The sequence below is a fragment of the Trachemys scripta genome, chromosome 5, assembly GCF_013100865.1.
Source record: "Trachemys scripta elegans isolate TJP31775 chromosome 5, CAS_Tse_1.0, whole genome shotgun sequence".
In the NCBI taxonomy this organism is placed as follows: Eukaryota; Metazoa; Chordata; order Testudines; family Emydidae; genus Trachemys; species Trachemys scripta.
The window spans coordinates 70837008-70857753 of NC_048302.1; the positions used below are offsets into that span (position 1 = coordinate 70837008).

Here is a 20746-nt window from a genome sequence, read left to right on the forward strand (position 1 = left end):
GATATGTCACTCTGAAAGGTTGGGGATATTTTGGGGCCCTGAAGGAAATACATTGTTGAAAAATTGGATTGTGTATAATATTTTACTATACAAAGCAAAACTCCAATTTCAAAATTCAGCTGCATCAAAACTATGGAAAAACAACATTAGCAATCAAGTAAAATAAATGGGAGCTTCACAGTGAGATTCTAGTTGAAATAATTAGCTGAATTTTTACTGTATCTGGTTAATTAAATCCCCATTCAGCAATTGCACTGAAGTACTAAAAAAAAACAAACTGCATGAAGCCATCCATCTAATTAAATCATGTTCCTAACAGTGTTTAATTCCAAAGAGGTTTACCATTTATTTAATACACTACCATCCAAAACATGATAAGATTACAAGTCAGGGTTGGTTATTTTACTTCCAGTGTCAATTATATCATCTAGTCAAAGCATGGACAGGTTAATGACTCTTTCTTTCTGCTTCACAGAACCTGAAGCGTGTGGCGGAGACATGGATGGATGAGTTTGCAGAGTATGTTTACCAGCGGCGGCCTGAGTACAGGCATCTCTCAACAGGAGATATCTCAGCCCAGAAGGAGCTACGCAAGCACCTTAAGTGCAAGGACTTCAAGTGGTTCATGGCTGCAGTGGCATGGGATGTTCCTAAATATTACCCTCCTGTGGAGCCCCCCACCTGCTGCCTGGGGGGAGGTAAGGAATACCCAAGCTAGACTAGGGTTACCATATTTTGTGCCTCCCAAAGGAGGACACTCCACGGGGCCCCGGCCCCGCCCCCGCCCCAACTCCGCCCCTTCCCCCAAAGTCTCCGCCCCCTCCCCTGCTTCCCGCAAACATTTGATTCGCGGGAAGCCTGAAGCAGGTAAGGGGGAGTGTGGGGGGAGGAGGCGCGGCCCAGGCTGGCCCCGGCCCTGGGGTGCTGGCCCCGGGCCCGGCCCCCGGCCAACCACCCCCGGCCCGTCCAGCACTGCGGTCCCTGGCCCGGCCCCCGGACCTCCGGCCGAGCACCCCCAGCACCGCACCGCCGGCCCGTCCCCCGAGCCCCCAGCCCGGCCCGGCCTGGCACCACCAGCCCGTCCCCCGAGCCCCCGGCCCAGCCCGGCCTGGCACCGCCGGCCTGGCCCCCGGCCCGGCACCGCACCGCCGGCCCGGCCCCGGAGCCCCCGGCCCGGCCCAGCCCCTCTCCTCTGTCCCGGCCCCCAAACCCTGGCCCCCAAGCCGCTGGCCCGGCCCCCGAGCACCCGCACGGCTGGCCCGGCATGTCCCGATTTTCCCGGACATGTCCGGCTTTTTGGGCTTTTCCCCCAGACGGGGATTTGGAGCCCAAAAAGCCGGACATGTCCGGGAAAATCCGGACGTATGGTAAGCCTAAGCTAGACCAAATTTAACAGCATGTTCCATCTTGATTGCAAAGCAATTTGGTATAACACTGAATTTCATATAAAGTTACTGAAACTTTTTACATTATAACAAAGCCCTTATGAAATGAGATTTAGCCCCTATTACTAGTGGTGTCATTAAGGGAGCTTGTAGTGATTGGAATGATCTATGAAACAGCCACTAAAGTAAGAAACTGACATGTCTGGTGATGTCTATGGCTGTTCCTGGTATAATCCCTTATAATCTTCTGTGCACCATGATGTGCATGCGCAACAAGGACAGGAGATTCAGAAGGAACAGATAGTCATTACAGCATATTACAGGATGGCTTTGAGAATCTGATTTTTAGCAAGGGAGGCTTGAGGTCAGTGCACATTTTTATATGTGTAATTACAAATTGTATGCATAAATTAGGTATTAGTTAGGTACCTATAGTGTGTTGTCTGGTCAGATTTGCACATGCAAATGTAAATATGCAAAAATGAGTGGGGTTCTTTTCCTAAAAAAATTGCTCCATCTTGCCTCAATCTATGATCTGATTGCAAGTTGGCTTTGGTTAGTGGTATCACAGCTGGAATTTAAACAAGAAGGAAATAAGGAGTCATACTCTAATATTATCATGTCATGCTGGGGTATGTGTCAGCAGGTTGCTGGTGCACTTCTCAGATGCATTCTGCCTTCAGATTTATTCCTTTTATATCAATAGCCTAATAATGCACACCTTGTGGTGACAGGTTGTATTAGAAATAAATAAATACACATAGGCTGTAGAAAAGGCATGTAATTTGTGTGTCTTTTTGGAAAAATTGCACTGGCCTTTTACATCTTCCATCTTAAAGGAGAGCTGCAAAAGATATTTTTCTTTTTAATTATGATTTGTAAAGAAGGGTTGACTTTTTAACATATTTTTCTGTCTTTTTTAATAACTTTAGAAGTATCAGTAATGTCAATTCTGGTCTTCCCTGGTTTTGCTAGAGGACTTCTTGGGGCTCTCAGATTATAAGATTTTACACATGAATTGAAGGAATGAAGGTGTTTAAATAGGAACAAAGATTTTTTGTGAGGATGCCTGTTATGCCAGGATAGTCTCCGGAGGGGAGATCCAGACAGTTTTTGGTCCCTTTCTCTTGAGAACATTTTAAACTAAACCAATTTTTTTTACATCTCGTAGCAGGACTTTAAAAATAACCTTTCGGATTACAGTCCCTTGGGCCTTTGCACTCTTATTTTAGCCCCCAGCTACAGTACCTCAAACTACTTCATGGTGCCAGTGCCTTGATATATGCAAACTCCTGACACAGTGAATTCCCTCATTTTTGGTTTTTCTCATTAACATTTTGTTTCATAAACTTCATGTGAACTGGTTATACCCAGAGGCAATAGAAAATTAACAGAAGAAGTCAGAAAAGACCAAAGATCAATAACTCCTCCATGTCCCTCCATCAACACCCACACTCAGACACACCTCTGCAACTGCAGGACTTTGAACATGTGATATATACCTACCTTGCCCAATTGTACAATCCTCACTCAATGCTCCAGAGAAGGACCATATCCAGACCTTTGAGATTCAGATATTCATGCTTTACACAGAATTAATAATACACATCTTACATGATACACTGTCTGGAGTGGCTCACGACTGTGCATGCCAAGCTCAGGGCAGATTGTCAAAAAACAGGGTAGACACCCCAAACTGGTGGTATGTTCTATCATTAAATTTCGCCAACCCAGTAATTAATGTCAACTCCTGAATCACTATAGCAGTCTTACCATGGAGTTACAGACAGACCCCTTGGGCTCTCTAGTCTATCTTGCCACCCAGGCATGCTGGACTTAGTGATAAATGGTCACTTACATGAAAAATCACAAAATATTCTGGTTGCTCCAGGTCCCAGGAGACCAGTCACTTACCCCAGATCTTGGAACTTGGATCTCATACCAAAGACCATGCTGGTAGCCAATTCTAGAGTAAACTAACTAAGGATTTATTAACTAGGAAAAAGAAATGAGAATTATTTATAGTTTACAGCAAGCAAATAAGTTTCAGTCTACATTTCAAATGGTGACAGTTATAGTAATCTGTAAATTCTAAATGTCTTTCAGGGCTAACTCTTGCCAAGCAGAATGGGGAACTCTTTGCTTATGTTTAGGAATCTTTGCCCCTCAGAGTCCAGACATGGAAATAAGATTCAGTTTCTCCTGTCAGGGATTTTTATCTTTTCCACTCCAGAGTCCAAAGTTATGGGCTGAGTTATGCATTGGTCTCTCCTTCCTGGAAGGATTTAGGAAATGCAATCTCAACGTCTCTTTTCTTTTGATGCTATACAATACGTCATTTGCCTTCAGTAGGCCATGGACAAGCACTTTACCTTAATCAATGCTTCTTTTTCTGTTTGGTGAGTTACACAGTTACAAAGGATTATGGTGCAAACACTCAGTATAACTTTATACCATGGGCTGTAGAGATTATAAGTGAGATAAATACGTGCAGCATTCTACCAGCATTTCATAAAATCTAAACACATCTTTATCAACTTAACATCTAATATCTATTTTGATAATACTAACGCACAGTAAGCAAGACTGGATTCCAACTATGCACTTGTGAGTATTCAGTGAGGGCCTTGGCATGAGCTGGCACCTGGTCTGCCAGCGTCACAATGATATTAAGGTGTTTTTAAAATGAATCATAGGACTGTATTATATGCATCTATTTTTTCTATTAAAAATACCTCCAGACACCAAAGAATGGAACTGAGAACCAAAGGCTCTCCCATCCCCCTAAAAATATGTTCCATCTGTAAACTAACCTAAGCTGAAGTTTTTTTCCCTGCTACTCTAGATTTTTTGAGACTTTCCCATTCCTGTAAAGTTTTAATTAATTCATCAGCACTTTCAGAGACTTTGAGCAAACTTAAAGGCCAACGGCTGTTATAATTAGAAATTGAAAGGAGGAAAACAGACTGCTCCTTATTACTTTAGAAGAATCGAGCAGCCAGAAAAACCTCACTGGCTGTGCACATCAAGAATCTTTTACAGGACATCTGTGCCAAGATGGACTGTCATTCACTGCCTTCTCCCCTTGCACTTGGAAAGGATTTACAGCTGTTTGCCTGTGCCAGTGTGAGACAGGGTAAACAATGAAGTCCTCAGGCAATCTCTGGCTCCAACATCTTACCTAACTAGTGAATGCTGTGTGCAGCCTTCTTTTTGCAACTTCTGCCTTCTTTTTGCAAACACATCTGCTGGGAATTTGACTGGTAAATGTCTTGGCAAACTCTATTCATGATAGAAAAGAAGTAAATTAAACCAACTCCTTATCACCCTTGATGTTGCCTGATCTTTGGGAATTAATTGTGCCACTGTCCTATGTATGTGCTCCATCTGGTATTGTGCTCTGAAATGCATACAAAATGGCAGTTGTATAATGGACATGGCAGAGACTTAGTATATACTGAGTATATTACTACTAGTTTTGTATCTGGGCAGGAGGACAATACCATTTTTACTGCTACCATGGTAAAAATGCAAATTAAAAGAGCTTAGTTCGATCCTTGTGATTATGTCCTGGATTGCCAAGTATGTGCTACCAGTTGAAGTGTATGTCTACTATCCATTAAATGGGGCATAAACACTCCTTTTTCTTAAAAGAAATTTAATTTCACGCAGTGCTGGTACTTGAAGTCTTGTCCAATTAAGTAAAAAATGGTACTGGGGTGGGTGAGATTTGTCATGAAAATGATTTTATAGTTTTAAAACTTAGATTCAAAGTACTTATGTGTATTTACAATCATTTCAAACTTTTAACTTTGTCTGTGGGAACGTATTTAACGCCAATATTTTAAAAGGGCTCTAGAGGTGATCCTGGCAATTACAGACTGGTAAGTCTAATGTCAGTACCGGGCAAATTAGTTGAAACAATAGTAAAGAATAAAATTGTCAGACACATAAAAGAACATAAATTTTTGGGCAAAAATCAACATGGTTTCAGTAAAGGGAAATAATGTTTTACTAATCTATTAGAGTTCTTTGAAGGGGCCAATAAACATGTGGACATAGTGTACTTAGATTTCCAGAAAGCCTTTGACAAGATCCCTCACCAAAAGCTCTTACATAAATTAAGTTGTCATGGGATAAGAGGGAAGACCTTTTCATGGATTCAGTACTGGTTAAAAGACAGGGAACAAAGGGTAGGAATAAACAGTAAATTTTCAGAATGGAGAGGGGGTAACTAGTGGTGTTCCCCAAGGATCAGTCCTAGGACCAATCCTATTCAACTTATTCATAAATGATCTGTAGAAAGGGGTAAACAGTGAGGTGGCAAAGTTTGCGATGATACTAAACTGCTCAAGATAGTTAAGACTAAAGCAGACTGTGAAGAACTTCAAAAAGATCTCATAAAACTAAGGGTTTGGGCAACAAAATGGCAAATGAAATTTAATGTGGATAAATGTAAAGTAATGCACATTGGAAAAAATAACTCCAACTATACATACAATATGATGGAGACTAATTTAGCTACAACTAATGAGGAAAGAGATCTTGGAGTCATCGTGGATAGTTCTCTGAAGACATCCACGCAGTATGCAGCGGCAGTCAAAAAAGCAAACAGGATGTTAAGGAATCATTAAAAAAGGGATAGGGAATATCTTATTGCCCTTATATAAATCCATGGTACGCCCACATCTTGAATACTGCATACAGATATGGTCTTCTCATCTCAAAAAAGATATAGTGGCATTAGAAAAGCTTCAGAGAAGGGCAACTAAAATGATTAGGGCTTTGGAACGGGTCCCATATGAGGCGAGATTAAAGAGGCTAGGACTTTTCAGCTTGGAAAAGAGGAGACTAAGGAGGGATATGATAGAGGTATATAAAATCATGAGTGGTGTAGAGAAAGTGAATAAGGAAAAGTTATTTATTTGTTCCCATAATATAAGAACTAGGAGCCACCAAATGAAATGAATGGGCAGCAGGTTTAAAACAAATAAAAGGAAGTTCTTCTTCACACAGCACACAGTCAACCTGTGGAACTCCTTGCCTGAAGAGGTTGTGAAGGCTAGAACTATAACAGGGTGTAAAAGAGAACTAGATACAATGATGGAGGTTAAGTCCATTAATGGCTATTAGCCAGGATGGGTAAGGAATTGTGTTCCTAGCCTCTGTTTGTCAGAGGGTGGAGATGGATGGCAGGAGAGAGATCACTTGATCATTACCTGTTAGATTCACTCCCTCTGGGACACCTGGCATTGGTCACTGTCAGTAAACAGGATACTGGGCTGGATGGACCTTCGATCTGACCCAGTTTGGCCATTCTTATATTCTTATGTAAAATGGTGACCACGAGTAAATTTTTTCTGGACTTTATGGGTCCTGCTTTCAAGATCCTACAGGAAAATCATCCCTTTTCCTGATTCCAAACTTAAATGTTAAGGTTTGGCTCTGTTCTGCTATAGGGCTTATTTAATATTCAGTGAGTCTGTCCGAGATTGCGCTCATGCTAAGCCTGAACCCACTCCTTTCTGGCCCCCATTGAGAATTCATGGATTTGATAGAACCACTTTACAACAGTGATGGGAAATCCCAGAAGTGAAACACTCTGAAATTAAACCAAATAGCATATATGAAAAATCATCAAAGTTTTAGGACTGACTAACTCTCTTCTCTCTGAAAGAGAGACAGATGACTTTTTAGAAGTGTCTGCTTCATATCCTTAATGACTTTGAGTCAATCTCAGTCCATCAGTTTGCCATATTTACGTTGTACAAAAGCAATATAACATTCACCCAGCCCCATATTGCATACTGCACAGTTTCTGCACCACTCAAATTCTCTCATCAAGGTTAGTGTCAACCTGTGATTCACAGTCCCCTGCTTTCTCGGTGTTTCATTCAGGCTGTGCTTGACTTCTTTTAACCTGGCCTTTTCCTTTTTATGTTTCACACAAAGAACAGGACCTTTTAAGTTACTGCATATCAGTTAATATGAAAGGAGGCTTGTTGCTTGGCATTCAGTCTGTAGATTCTGATGTCTGAAAGATTATCTAAGGACATATTGTGCTCTCACACTAATAAGTGTAGTAAAGCCAGTGTAAGTACTGCTTACTTAAAAGGCAGAGGGTGAACAGGGGCATTCCCATTTTTGCACCCATGTGAATGCAGCTAATGTTCTCTAGGAGAGACACTATGGTATTCAGGGCACTAAACCACATTGTGTGAAAAGCACTCTGTAAATTGGTAGCAATTGGAAGCCTCTTATGATGCTGTATTGAATTGCTGTGACCTTGACAACAGAGTCAGGGCACCATCTTTGCTATTCAAGGGCAATATATCATTTGAACAGATTATTAAATTGAGCAGTAGTTCTGACACGATTTGCCATTCATTTCATGTACCGGAGATAACTTGAACAGCTCATTTTAGAACTCTGTTTCAGTCATTTCCTGAATCCTAGACATGCATTTGCAGTTATTAAATGTCATTAAACTGGTATTATTCCATAGTACCACATAAAGTTGTTTTTAGATTAAGGTTACACATTCAGAAGAGCACTGATATTTATTTTGCAGTAGATGTTTTCATGACCTTCAATGCACAAAACTGAGATCCAACTTGCCATAGAGACTGCCTCTCCCTTTCTGACTCACCACACCACACCACTTCCTCAGGAACACTCAGGGCCAGCTCCAGACACCAGCCGACCAAGCACATGGTTGGGGTGGCACCTTGTAAGGGGCGGCCAATCTTCGGGTGGCGGGGGGTGCTCGGTTTTGGTGTTTTGGTTTTTTTTGGTTCGGTGGGGTAGCGCTTGAAGTTTTTTTGTTGTTGTTTTAGTTTCGGCCGGGCGGCGCTCGGGGGGGAGGGGTGTTTCTGTGGCATGGCGCTCAGAGGGGGTGTTACGGTGGGGCAGCACTTTTTTTTTTTTTTTTTGCTTGGAGCGGCAAAAAAGTTAGAGCCGGCCCTGGGAACACTTAAGCATTCTGGGTAAAATCATGGCTCCACTGAAGTCACTGGGAGCTTTGCCACTGACTTCAGTGAAGCCAGGATTTCACTCTGTCTCAATGAGATGGGAGAGCTGAAAGCTAAGCATTGCTTGCAATGTTTAAAAGGGACATTAGTTTAGTAATATAGTTGTCTGTATTGTTAACTAATCAAAAGCAGGAATTGTCACTCTGTTAGCACTGGAAGTTCTGTTTATCTCAGTAGCATCTTTTTTGACATAAATTAATGCAAATTTCCTCAAAGGGGAAAAAAATTTCATGTTGGTTTTTAAAATAGATAAAGGAATTTAAGATGTGACTAACTACCCTGTCATTATGTTGTAATTATTTTTTTAAAACATAAGAGACACTGACTTTGTACATTATCAATTCTAAATTTACCACGTGTGGGGAAAGCATTTAAGAAAAGATTTTCAAAACTGCTTAGGGGGTTTAGGAGCACAAATCCCATTGGCTTTCTATGTATTATGTGCTTCTAAATCCCTTAGCCACTTTTTAAAAAAAAATCTCTCCCTTAGTTTTGGTCTTGTCAGGAAAATTTGATGCCACTAGTAGTGGCAACAGCAATTTGCACAATGTGCTACAGCTGTTGGCTGTCAACCTGTGTTTTGGAGCAACCTGAGTCTTCATGATGAGCAGTTACAGAAGATGCACTCTGTCTTGTAATGTCCCCGGTCAAACTGATCAGTAGTGCGTTGTCACTCTCACCCTCCATGAATAACATCACATGAGTTTCTTCACAGCTAATCAGTTAGCAAAAATACTCAACAAATCTGTTGTCCATGTTTGGATGTTGGAGCAAATACACAGTGGGAATGGCCTCTCTGCACTCCTGATCACTTTTTAAAAGTGTCTGCATTATGCAGTGGAACTATGCTGTCTCATCCGTCTCTCCCTGACTCTCAGTGCCTCGGCCCATTCTCCAAATAAGTTCCCCGACTCCAGTTTAGAAGACTGTGCTGTTAAATTTCTGCATAGACTCCTGCATGCTACTTAATTCATCGGTGCAGTTCTGTCCTAGGGATTCAGAGAACAGTGATTTCCGGTTTCTGTTCTCTTCTGATAGGAGCTGCTATCAGAGTGCACAAGCCATTTAAAACTCCCCTAAGCTTTGATGAATGTAAGGAGTGACAAAGAGAAACTACTCAACTAGGACCTGAGAGGACTGTGAATCAAATCATGGCAGAGTACTGACAGGAGTCTGCAAAGTGGCAGAAAAAGAAACCGCCTCTTCTAGAGAAATATTTTGTGAAAATTATGGTTAGAAAACATAGATGGTTTTCATGAAAGGGACGACAAATTTTTAAAATGTATAAAGATTTTGGTTTCCTTAATAACAAATCTTCTTGGAAAGAATTTGTTTTAAAAAATAGCATTTTTGCAGATCAGCATGGTTTTAACTGGCACATCCAAATGTGCGTAGTAAGAAAAACATGTCTGCTTGCTTCCACCCTCTGCCTCATCCACTCATTTCCAACCCGGACACCACCACCCAAACCAGGATAAAAAGAGAAATTCTTATTTAATCTTCTTCAGTATAAGAAAGGGGTTGCAATATAAAGGAAACACTGCTTTAAATGTCCTTAATATTGAACAGTCTTCTACAGAACTGATTTGGGCTTGTTCCAACAGCCAGGAAGTAAATATGCCTTTAACTTTCACAACATATTTAGACATTTTTAGCAACCTAAAGTTTATCAACCAGGTCTTTATGTATCTTAATCATGCAAAGCCTGGACTAGCACAATGCTTACTTAAATCACAGGCTTCCACCAGTGCTTAAGATCCCATGAGTCAGCTTTCTCTACAGAGTGCAGGGTTTTTTTTATAAATATCTCTACCCAAGAGATTTGGTGAAAAGTGTAATTGTAATTCCTCTCATTGATTAAGAGAAATAGGGAAATACTTAAACATTCAAAACTCTAGATTGTAAAACTGAATAGTCTAATATTTGATAAATAATCTAATAGTAGTTTGTTGTGGAGCTGACAGTTTTGACACTTTCTGCCAAAAATATTTTGTATTTACAATTCCCCCATTTTATAGAGGTGCCCAAGAAGCAAGTACATTTATCAGTTATGGTGGAGGATATTGTTTTTTGCATAGCTAACATACTAATATCCCTAGTTTCAGACAGTCATGGTACAGAAGATTTAGCAAGGGATGATGCCACCTCATCCTCACTTTTAACGCCTGCATGGCTTAAACATCTTGCCTCTAAGGCTTTCCTCAATCCCACTTCGGCCCATGTTTCAGATTCTGTTTCATGGCATGCCCCTCCTTCCATGATTCCCTCTATGTACTGAATGACCTCGCAATCCAGTGTGCCAAGTCCCTTTCTTCTCAGCGAAATTCTTCCTAAGTATTGTCTACACTAGGAAAGAGGTGTCTTGTTAACCTATGTTAGCTAACAATTGTTAAAATCCTACTATAGACAAGACAAGTTGTAGCTTTAACATGTTAGCTGGTCAAGGAAAACCTGACCCCCTGCTAGGCCCATGAGGAGCCAGTGCCTGCTCTTTATGACCTGGACACTTAGGGTATGTCTATATTGCAATGAAAAACCTGAATCACCAAGTCTCAGGGCCCGGGTCAATTGACTCTGGCTCGCAGGTCTAAAAATTGCAGTGTAGATATTCAGGCTTGGGCTGGAGCTCAGGCTTTGTGACTCTACCGCTCTGCCCCCATGGGTCTTGGAGCCCAAGCTCCAGCTCAAATGTCTACACTGCAGTATTTAGTCCCACAGCCAAAGCCCTGTGAGCCTGAGTCAGCTGACCCGGGCCAGCCACAGCCATGCTGCAGGTCTTTTATTGCTGGGTAGATATACCCTTTAAGCACAAGGAGCTGGAGCCTACAGCAGCATAAGTTCCTCTCCGTCAATACCTTCTTTTTCCCAAATGAAGGAGCAGCAAGGAAAGCAGGGAGAGCCAGGGCCTGCAAGTCTCCTGACTCTTAGTATCCTCCCCTTCATTCCTCTAGCATTGGTAGCCATTCTGAGATTATGCTGCATAAACTCTATTTAAGCCCTCTTCACTAGTGTTTTTGTCCCAGCGTGCACTGTGATGGTGTTTCAGAATCTTGATGCACATTAAGGCATAAATACAAAGTTTGCAGTGTTTTCTGGATGACAGCATTGTTTCCAACTGCATCAAATTCTAACATGGAGGATTTTAAGGGCCAGATTTCTAAAGGGGCCTCAATCAGGCATTCGTTTCTGTGTCTATATTTTTTTCCCAGACAAAACCCTTGAGTGTTTTTTTTTTTTTTTTAGCATACTCAGCTGTGTGTACAGGTAATAGAAATTGGGGGTGAACAAATGGAATTTGCCTGTAACCATTCTAACTTTTGTATGTATCATAGAATATCAGGATTGGAAGGGACCTCAGGAGGAGCTCAAAGCAGGACCAATCCCCAGACAGATTTTTACCCCAGTTTCCTAAATGGCCCCCTCAAGAATTGAACTCACAACCCTGGGTTTAGTAGGCCAATGCTCAAACCACTGAGCTATCCCTCCCACCCCCCTGTATGAATATTAGAGTATGTATGAGTATTAGAATCTGTGTATTTAGGAGGCTGCTCAATAATTGCATATGTACAAATGAGGAAAACTTTTTGAAAAATTAGACTTGCAATTTTTTCTGTAGTTTTAAATCAAAGCCCAATAACTTAGAAATGCATATTAGCCTGTTATTGGAAATGGGGAACTCAGATGCATGCTTCCTTAATCAAGAAAAAACAACAACAAAGCTACATGCTGTCTGAGACTTTCTGCTTTCCTTACCCTGTTATACAAGAGAATCTTGTAGGATTTGCAGGCAGCATGGTATTGATTCTCTGTAGAATATTCCCTGCCGTTCTGACAGCAGTTTGAATGGCTCCATTCAGTTTCTAACAATGGCAAAGGCCGCATAGAAGTACCACAAAGCAGGAGTATGAGCCCGACTAAAATACTTTTATTATCAAACCCTTCTCCCCACCCGAAATAAAATAATGCTCTCTGACTGGAAGAGTAGATAGAAGCAAAGGAAGGATGAGATATGGGAAGGGGATGGACACACTCAACAATGCAGAGAACAGAGAAACAAATGCTGAAGAGCATTTCATTAGTAGAAAGAGGAGAGGGGAAACAGGGAGAACTGGGCAGATAGGAAGTGAGCTAAAGGAAACTTTAAAAAGGAAAACTCTCTCTAGAACAGTATATGATAGATTGAATCTATCCCTTAAATGTAGAAGAATAGAATAAGAAAATTCCCTCGCCGGACAAAAATATGAAAACCCTATTAATACCATAAGGTTTTAAAAGTGAAACATTGAAATAAGTATTTATTTTATTGTTAACTCTAGTTTCATAGCCTCTCTGTTTTAGTTGGTGTCTATGCTTTGAGTATATAATATGAAGAGCGGAACATTAAGAAAACAGCTCAGAACCTTTGAAAAACAGGCTCTAATTCTGTATTGTAATTTCAAGGAAATTTGACATGAACTCTGTCTCCCATGCACTTAGCTTGAGCAGCATTTTTCATAAGTGGAGGTTATTTATTTTTGTAAACTCCTTTTACTGTGGTTATTACTGTGTGATTATTGAAGCTACCCTTTCCCATATGCTGCAGAATAATTTCCCTGTCTCCACAACTGTTACCTACCACCAGATAAAGCCAGACACATGACAGCATTCTGACTGACTGACTAATGGCTAGCATTCTGTTGACAACTCCTGATCCCAGCTGGGTTGGCATAAATTCGATCTGCCTTAATACCTTCCTTCTCCTCCACAAGAAGGGACCTGGAGAAATCAAGATCCTCCAGTATCATCTTGCTCTCTTTAAATTCTTTTCAAAGGTTTTCTGCTAATTTAAATCACAGAAGGGCTAAAGGGATGAGTTCTGCCCATTTTCTTCTTTATCCCTTTCAAATTATTTGTCTAGGTCTCAATCATCCTTCCAAGTTAGACATGACTCCCTTTAGAGTCTATCAATGCTACTCCTGGAGCTGCCTGCGGGAACTGAGAGAGAGAGAGTTCCTCCATCCTCTTAGAGAGCTAAATATGCTGCTTAGCTCCTGCCTGCCTGGGGAGTCATCAATTGTGTTCAGAACCTGAATGCAGATTCTCAATATGGTCACAAATTACAGTAACACTAGACAACTATTTCCCTTGCAGACATCTTAGAAACCAACATTATAATAATTGTACATAGCACTCATATAGCACTGTACAAACAATAACTAATTAACCTTCAGAACACCATTCTAAGGTAGCTAGGTAGTTACTATCCTCCCCTTTTTACAGAGGGAGAAACAGAGAAATTAAGTGTCTAGTTCAGGGATACTCTGACTGAGGCTCGGGAGCCACAAGTGGCTCTTTAATGTCTTTCTTGCAGCTCTTTGCAGCACATGATATTAAAACACTGTGTGATTTAATTATTAATCAAAGTTATTAACCAGTCAGGATGCTTGTACTATGTTATTAACCAATTGCAGTCGATAAAATAATAATACTTGGTCAGTCAATGGTCTGTGATGGGACGTTAGATGGGGTGGGATCTGAGTTACTACAGAGAATTCTTTCCTGGGTGCTGCCCGGTGAGTCTTGCCCACATGCTCAGGGTTTAGCTGATCGCCATATTTGGGGTCGGGAAGGAATTTTCCTCCAGGGCAGATTGGCAGAGGCCCTGGAGGTTTTTCACCTTCCTCTACAGCGTGGGGCATGGGTCACTTGCTGGAGGATTCTCTGCACCTTGAGGTCTTTAAACCACGATTTGAGGACTTCAATAACTCAGGCATAGGTTAGGGGTTTGTTACAGGAGTGGGTGGGTGAGATTCTGTGGCCTGCGTTGTGCAGGAGGTCAGACTAGATGATCATAGTGGTCCCTTCTGACCTTAAAGTCTGAGAGTCTATTTTGCTGTGAGAATAATATATATACACTAGGGCTGTCAATCGCAGTTAACGCATGTGATTAACTCAAAACAAATTAATGTGTTATTTTTTTAAACGAGCATTAATCACACATCTCTGGAGATGGGGCTCAGCAGCGGCTGGTTGGGGAGAGAGGCATCCCGTTGCCTGCCTCATCCCCTTGCCTGCCTCATCCCCTCCCCCTGGACAGGGCCAGCCTTAGGGGTGGCAAGGGGAGCCACCACCTAGGGTGCCCTGCTTAGGGGTGCACCGTTGCGTGCCTCCGGGGCAGGGATGCCCCTCCTCCCGACGCCTTGCTCCACTGCTGCTCCCCCTTCCTCCCTCCCCACATGGAGCCACCCCTGGCCAACCTGCTTAGGACCAGGAGCCTGCCTCCTGTCTGCTGCGCAGAGTGGGGGTGGCGGGGGGGGCGGGGGCTGATGTTGGGATGTCCCTCTCCCGCTGCCCATGTACGCTGTCACCGCTGAGCTGGGGGTCAGGGAACAGGGGGATCCTGTCTGCTGCTGACTCAGGAGTGAGTGCTGCTGAGAGCAGATGCGGCTGGCTGAAAAAGTGTTCAGGCTCATGAGTGCTCTGCTTAGAGACAGTGCTCCCCCAACACACACACGCACTTCCTCCCCCCACACCTGCCCAACACACACACACTCACACCAAACCAAAATCTGAAACTGCATCCCTGGTGAGCCAGGAGTGGCCAGAGGGCTGTGGGATGGCAACAGCATGGAGCCCGCCTTGAGCCGAGTGCCAGACACCACAAGCCATAGCAGCTGTGTAGAAGTAAGGGTATGTTGTAATTTAAATCAATATATTTTAAAATGTAGAAAACATCAAAAAATATTTAAATAAATGGTATTCTATTATTGTTTAACAGTGCAATTAAAACTGTGATTAATCACGACTATTTATTAATCATGATTGATTTTTTAATAGTTTGACAGCCCTTTATATATATATATATATATATACACACACACACACACACACATATATAAAACAAACTAAATATTTCCCATCATACTATTCAAATATGAATATATAGCACTATTGTAAATGAAACAATGGATTCCCACTACTGTGACTTTTGCGGGGGTGGTAATGTTGATCGCTAATTTGGCTCCTGAACCACTGAGGTCTTTGTATCACTGCTCTAGTTTAAGGTCACACAGTAATTGAGTGGTAAAGCCAGGATTAGAATTCAAAAGTTCTTAGCTCATTCAGCTAGACTACATTGCCTCCAATATGAGAGAGTCAATAATAATGCTTTATTCTGTATTAAAAGGCTGTGCTACTTGTACGTAACATTTGAAAGTGACTGTGCTTCCATTGGCATAACTTTCAATGGCAATAATCATAGCTATCTACAAAAGTTTTCACTGAAAATTGCAAATGTGTGATCTTAATTGTTGCTTTATTCACTCTCCATTTTTGATGTTCTTGAAAGGAGTGCCAAATTGTACACCCATTTAAAGTGTATTATTATATACATGTGTAATGTGTATGTGATATTCTGAGCATATTCTGTGTTAATTTCTCAATTTACATATACATGTCAGACAAGGAAAGCTAAAGATTTAGCTCCAGACTTTGGTTGTGCAAGAGATTTTTAAATAGTGCAGTTAAGTAACTCAAGGAGGCTCATGCATGTAATGCCGAATAAACTTGGCACCTTCTCTCATTATTACGGGCAGTTTCCACATTGCTTTTCAGTATTTGTGTCTTCCAAGAACAGAACCAGTGCCACGTATATGGTGTATGGTCCTGAAGTTGCAGTACTAATTATTGCTTGACAATAAATTACCTTCAGTCTCAAAAGGTTACTTTCCTTTTCAGAATAAGTTCTACTGCATATTGCCCTCAGAATCCATACAGGACCAGCTCCAGGGTTTTTGCCGCCCCAAGCAGCGAAAAAAAAAAAAGCCGCAATTGCGATTGGCAGCACTCCGGTGGCAGCTCCACCGCGCCGCTTTCTTCTTTGGCGGCAATTCGGCGGCAGGTCCTTCCCTCCAAGAAGGACAGGGACCCTCCGCCGAATTGCCGCCGAAGAGCCCGACGTGCTGCCCCTTCCCCTTGGCCGCCCCAAGCATCTGCTTGCTGGGCTGGTGCCTCGAGTCGGCCCTGGATCCATATAAACAGGATTGGGGACGCGCAAAGCTCCAAACATGTTTTCAATGCAAATTTAAGTGCTCTTTAAGCTTCTGCATATGAAATGCCAGTATTTGACCTTATCTGCAGCAATTTTAATGTCAAAATAAAAACAAGCACTGGAACTGTGTGTGTCTGAGCTTTAGAAAAATATCACCCTGGATTCTGATAGAGGTTCAAACAGAAGGAGTTTCCTCTGAATGAACTTGATCTGGGGCTTGCTTTGTTGGCAGGAGAGGAACAATCAGACTAAACTTGGTCCTCCCAAGATTTTTTTATTCCAGTCCATATGCCCAAAACTATTCTAATACAAAACGGAATCTCAATTTCTTTACAGAATTTTTCAAATACTGGTGCAGAGGAAGGAATAGATCACTTCCCGGATACAATCTCTTCAGCCTCTCTGCCACATAGAAAATCCCATTGGTGATACATAAGCAATGTGCTTATAGCCATATCTCTAATTTCTGACTGAACCAACACAGAGTCAAATCTCAACATCCTCTTCCTCACAAATCCTATTCTGCAGCCTGCTCTATAATGTGAAATGTTGCTGCTTGGTTTTGCAGATTCGAAATGTGGCAGCCAATCTCTGTGTGGACAGTAAACATGGGGCCACAGGGACGGAGCTGAGGCTAGATGTTTGTGTGAAGGACGGCTCAGAACGGACGTGGTCGCATGAACAGGTATTTTAACGACATAAAGAAAAATGCAGTGTAAAATTGTTGCTTCTCTTCCCCAGATTCTAAAGACTTTTCTGAGGTTTTCTCCTCCTCCTAAGTCTAAACAAGGTGTGGACTTTTTAAAAATCTATTGTTGGCCTTAATAGCTTTTACAAAGCAAACCTTAATATTACCTTAGGTTTTCCACTAGTCATCTCTTTTGCTATTTTCCCCAGCTTCATTTATGGAAAGAGGAGTTATGCCCAGAAGTTCTTTAGGCTTCCGATTTTTGCTTAGTTACACAAAAATGTTGACTTTGATTCATTTAGCTCTTAGCATTTCTGAAAGTGGACATGTTTGTCATGAAACATCCACATCTGTATTATAAAAGAGCAGAGGAGCCTACCAGACATGTCTCCTTCTTGTCCCTTCAGCTGAATAACCCTAATGACTGGAAATGAGATAAAAAGATTTCAGATATGGTGGATTCAAAGATTGGTCAGGTCAATGGCCAAGAAAATTATCTTAGCAGTTATGTTTTAAATGAATTTGGGGTAGAAGGAAGCAATATGTGTTTCCAATAGTAACCATGTGGATTCAGAGAGGCCAGAAAGGAAGAGATGGAAATAAAATAAAGTACATTAATTAATTTATTATCAATCATGTTTATTAGGACAGTACCTAAGAGCCAACCAATAATTATGCTAGGCACTATACTAGTAGATAGTCCCTGGCCTGATGAGTATACAGTCTCAATAGACAGGACAGACATGGGGCATGAGAATGGATTTAATACACTAGGAGGGTGAACCATGTGATGGCAACAAACATTGTGTTAGTTCCCAATATTTTTGGGAGGTGTAGGTGGTTTACTTAAGAGGGGAAAAGCTAAATGGAAAGGAAAGGCCAGAGGGTGAGGGGGACAGGTCAGAGGAGAAAGAGGTAAAAGGGGCAGGTGTAATAAGAATGAGGGGAAGAGACTGTGAGGGAGGCAGAGGGTTGGAGCAAACAGCCAATCAGCACAGGGCAGAGAGAGTGCAGTCAAAACTGTAGAAAGTTCTCTGAACACTGAAAGATCCCTGGTTTGGCTGCTTCTACTACAAGCATTACCTGCTGGCTAGCTGCTCTTTGCTATTTTTCTCCAAGGCCATATGCTGAGGGGGAGGGGAGGGGAAGGGAAGAGGGGAGGCACCACCTGGCTCATAATCCCTGCACAGTCCTGAATCCAGGGAGATTCTGTTACGGTGGGTGGGTGGGCGGGCCTGGCCAGAGCCCCATTTTGTCGTCTCCCATCCCAGTGCAACAACCCTCCTTTGGCTGCTTCTGCTCCTACTGTTTGGAAGTGAAGGAAAGCAGGGTGCTGGGATGATACTTGAATGAGTAAGGGTAAAGGGATAGCTTTTTGAGAATGGGGGGGGCAGACGAGGAGGAGAGAGAGAAGGTTGAGAGCAGTGGAGACATGAGAGTGAGGCTAGGAGGTTAAGGATTGATTTGAGTGCAGTCTGTAAGTACTTACATGGAGAACAGAAATTTGATAAGGCTCTTCAATCTAGCGGACAAAGGTATTAAAAGAAATCCAATTGCTGGAAGTTGAAATAGATAAATTTTGACCAGAAATAAGGTGCACATTTTTAACAGTGATGGAATTAACCATTGGAACAATTTACCAAGGTTTGTGATGGATTCTCCATTACTGGATATTTTTTAAATTAAGATTGGATGTTTTTCTAAAAGAGATGCTCTTGTTCAAACAGAAATTAATGCAGGGAAGTCCTATGGCCTGTGTTATGCAGGAGGTCAGACCAGTTGATCACAACGGTCTGTTCTGGCTTTATAATCTATGAATCAGAGGTCAGGTTAGGAAGCAAGAAAGGAGGGGTAGAGGGGATGCAGGAGAAGGCACAAGAAACCTTGGTGACAGGGAAGAGAGTTTGTTGGAGGAAAGAGTCAGCGGTGCCGACTTTGTGATTTCCCCAGGGGTGTTGGACTCCAGCCCCGCCTCTTCCTGACCCCGCTCCTCCCCTCTCCCCCCCAGCGCCTCCTGCATGCCACTGAACAACTGATCACCACTGGGCGAGAGGTGGAGGAGGTGATTAGGAGAGCCCACCAGCAGGCAGGAGGGCAGAGGGGGATGGGGAGGGTGCCTATGGAAAGAATAGTGGAGAAGGAGAATGGAACTGATCTTTGAAGAAGACAGCTAGGCCCCGATCCTCAAAGGTGCTTGGGCACCTAACTCCCATTGAAATAAAATTCCTGTGTCGAAAGGGAGGGAGGTAATAGGAAGGTGGGAGAATTTTTGGAAGGAGGCGATAGTTGGAAATAAATGACTGCAGGATTTTCTGAATATTAGAGTGACTATAAGCAGATTTAATTTAAGAAAATACTATGAGTTTGATTCTAGTCTCCCCAACATTAATGATCAGTAGTAATTCCATCAAAGGAAATGAAGTTAAACCAATGTAAGAAGAGAATCAGAACAATGGTGTCTCTTTAAACTGACTGATCTATGCTTCACAGACCATCTAAATTATTCCTGTATGGCTGACACGTAATCATATATGCATTTATACAACAGAATATTATGCAGAACAATGCAAGAGAATATGTCCTTGGAAATAACAGTGTGGTTTCATTGGGAAAGGACTATTGAAGCCCTAACTTTAGCAGACAGATAAGTATAAGTGATTAACAACTTCAGAAAAAAATGGCAAGTTCTAGTGCAGATATTTAATGTGTATAAATTCAAGTAAAGTATATAGGACAAATATTTTTATTTAATAATTTAGGGGTCAGTCCTCCAAGCGGCAGATTGCTATTTTGGGTGGTGCTGAGCACCTCCAACTCTCTTGGACTCTCTGGATTTTGAAGGCGGTCAGCACCCTATAGAATCAAGCTCTAAGTTGTTTGTATTCATTTCACTCGACTTTTCAATAGATTGGCTGAAATTTGAAATATGTAGTTCAAACATTTATCAGCAGAGGGCAGCTCTAGACAAGCAGAGCACCATACAGGGTGAAGGAAGATAGAAAGGTTAATGAATTTTTAACTCTAGGAGATTTTCAATCCTCCAAACCAATAAAGATGGAGCTTTTCAGAGATTAAACTAGGCCAACAGAAGAGGGGGAAAGTTGATCACTTTTAAAATTCAGGTGAAAAGTAAATATGATTCTAAGGTTAAAATGGTACAGTCTATTTTATTTTGAAATAACAAATTGGAGGTATCTTTTCAAGATGAGATTACACTGTAACCAAAAGTTATTCTTTCAATTGTGGGGAACATAGTTGTGATTAATTTATCCACCTTTCAACATAAAGTCTTAAATAAAATAAGAAATGTTTCAAAGTATAAATACTATGAGGATTATCATCTCTAAAAGAAAATTAAAGCAACATAAATGCAAACTAATTTTCATCTGAAGAGGAACTTATTTTTCATCTTCAGATAGTGTCCCTATGGGTGCTCCATTTCAGGTGCACGTGAGCCCCACACACCTTTGACCAGAGATTTTCATTAGCAATATCCATTCAGCCTATGCATGTACCCTAGAAATCCTCGTGCCCCACACCGAGGCTATATAGGGCTGCACAGGCAAACTGCCCTCAGTTCCTTCTCAGCTATCTGTGCCTGAGATGTCCCTTA

General features: G+C 41.8%; 1 protein-coding gene across 1 annotated transcript in view; it reads left to right on the top strand.

Moving 5' to 3' along the window:
- The window catches only part of GALNTL6 (polypeptide N-acetylgalactosaminyltransferase like 6), a 948842-nt gene that overhangs the window by 898978 nt on the left and 29118 nt on the right, over window positions 1-20746 (top strand). The window contains 3 exon segments of the mRNA XM_034772183.1: window positions 476-673; window positions 675-698; window positions 17014-17130. Of these exon segments, the coding sequence (XP_034628074.1) occupies window positions 476-673; window positions 675-698; window positions 17014-17130 (339 nt within the window).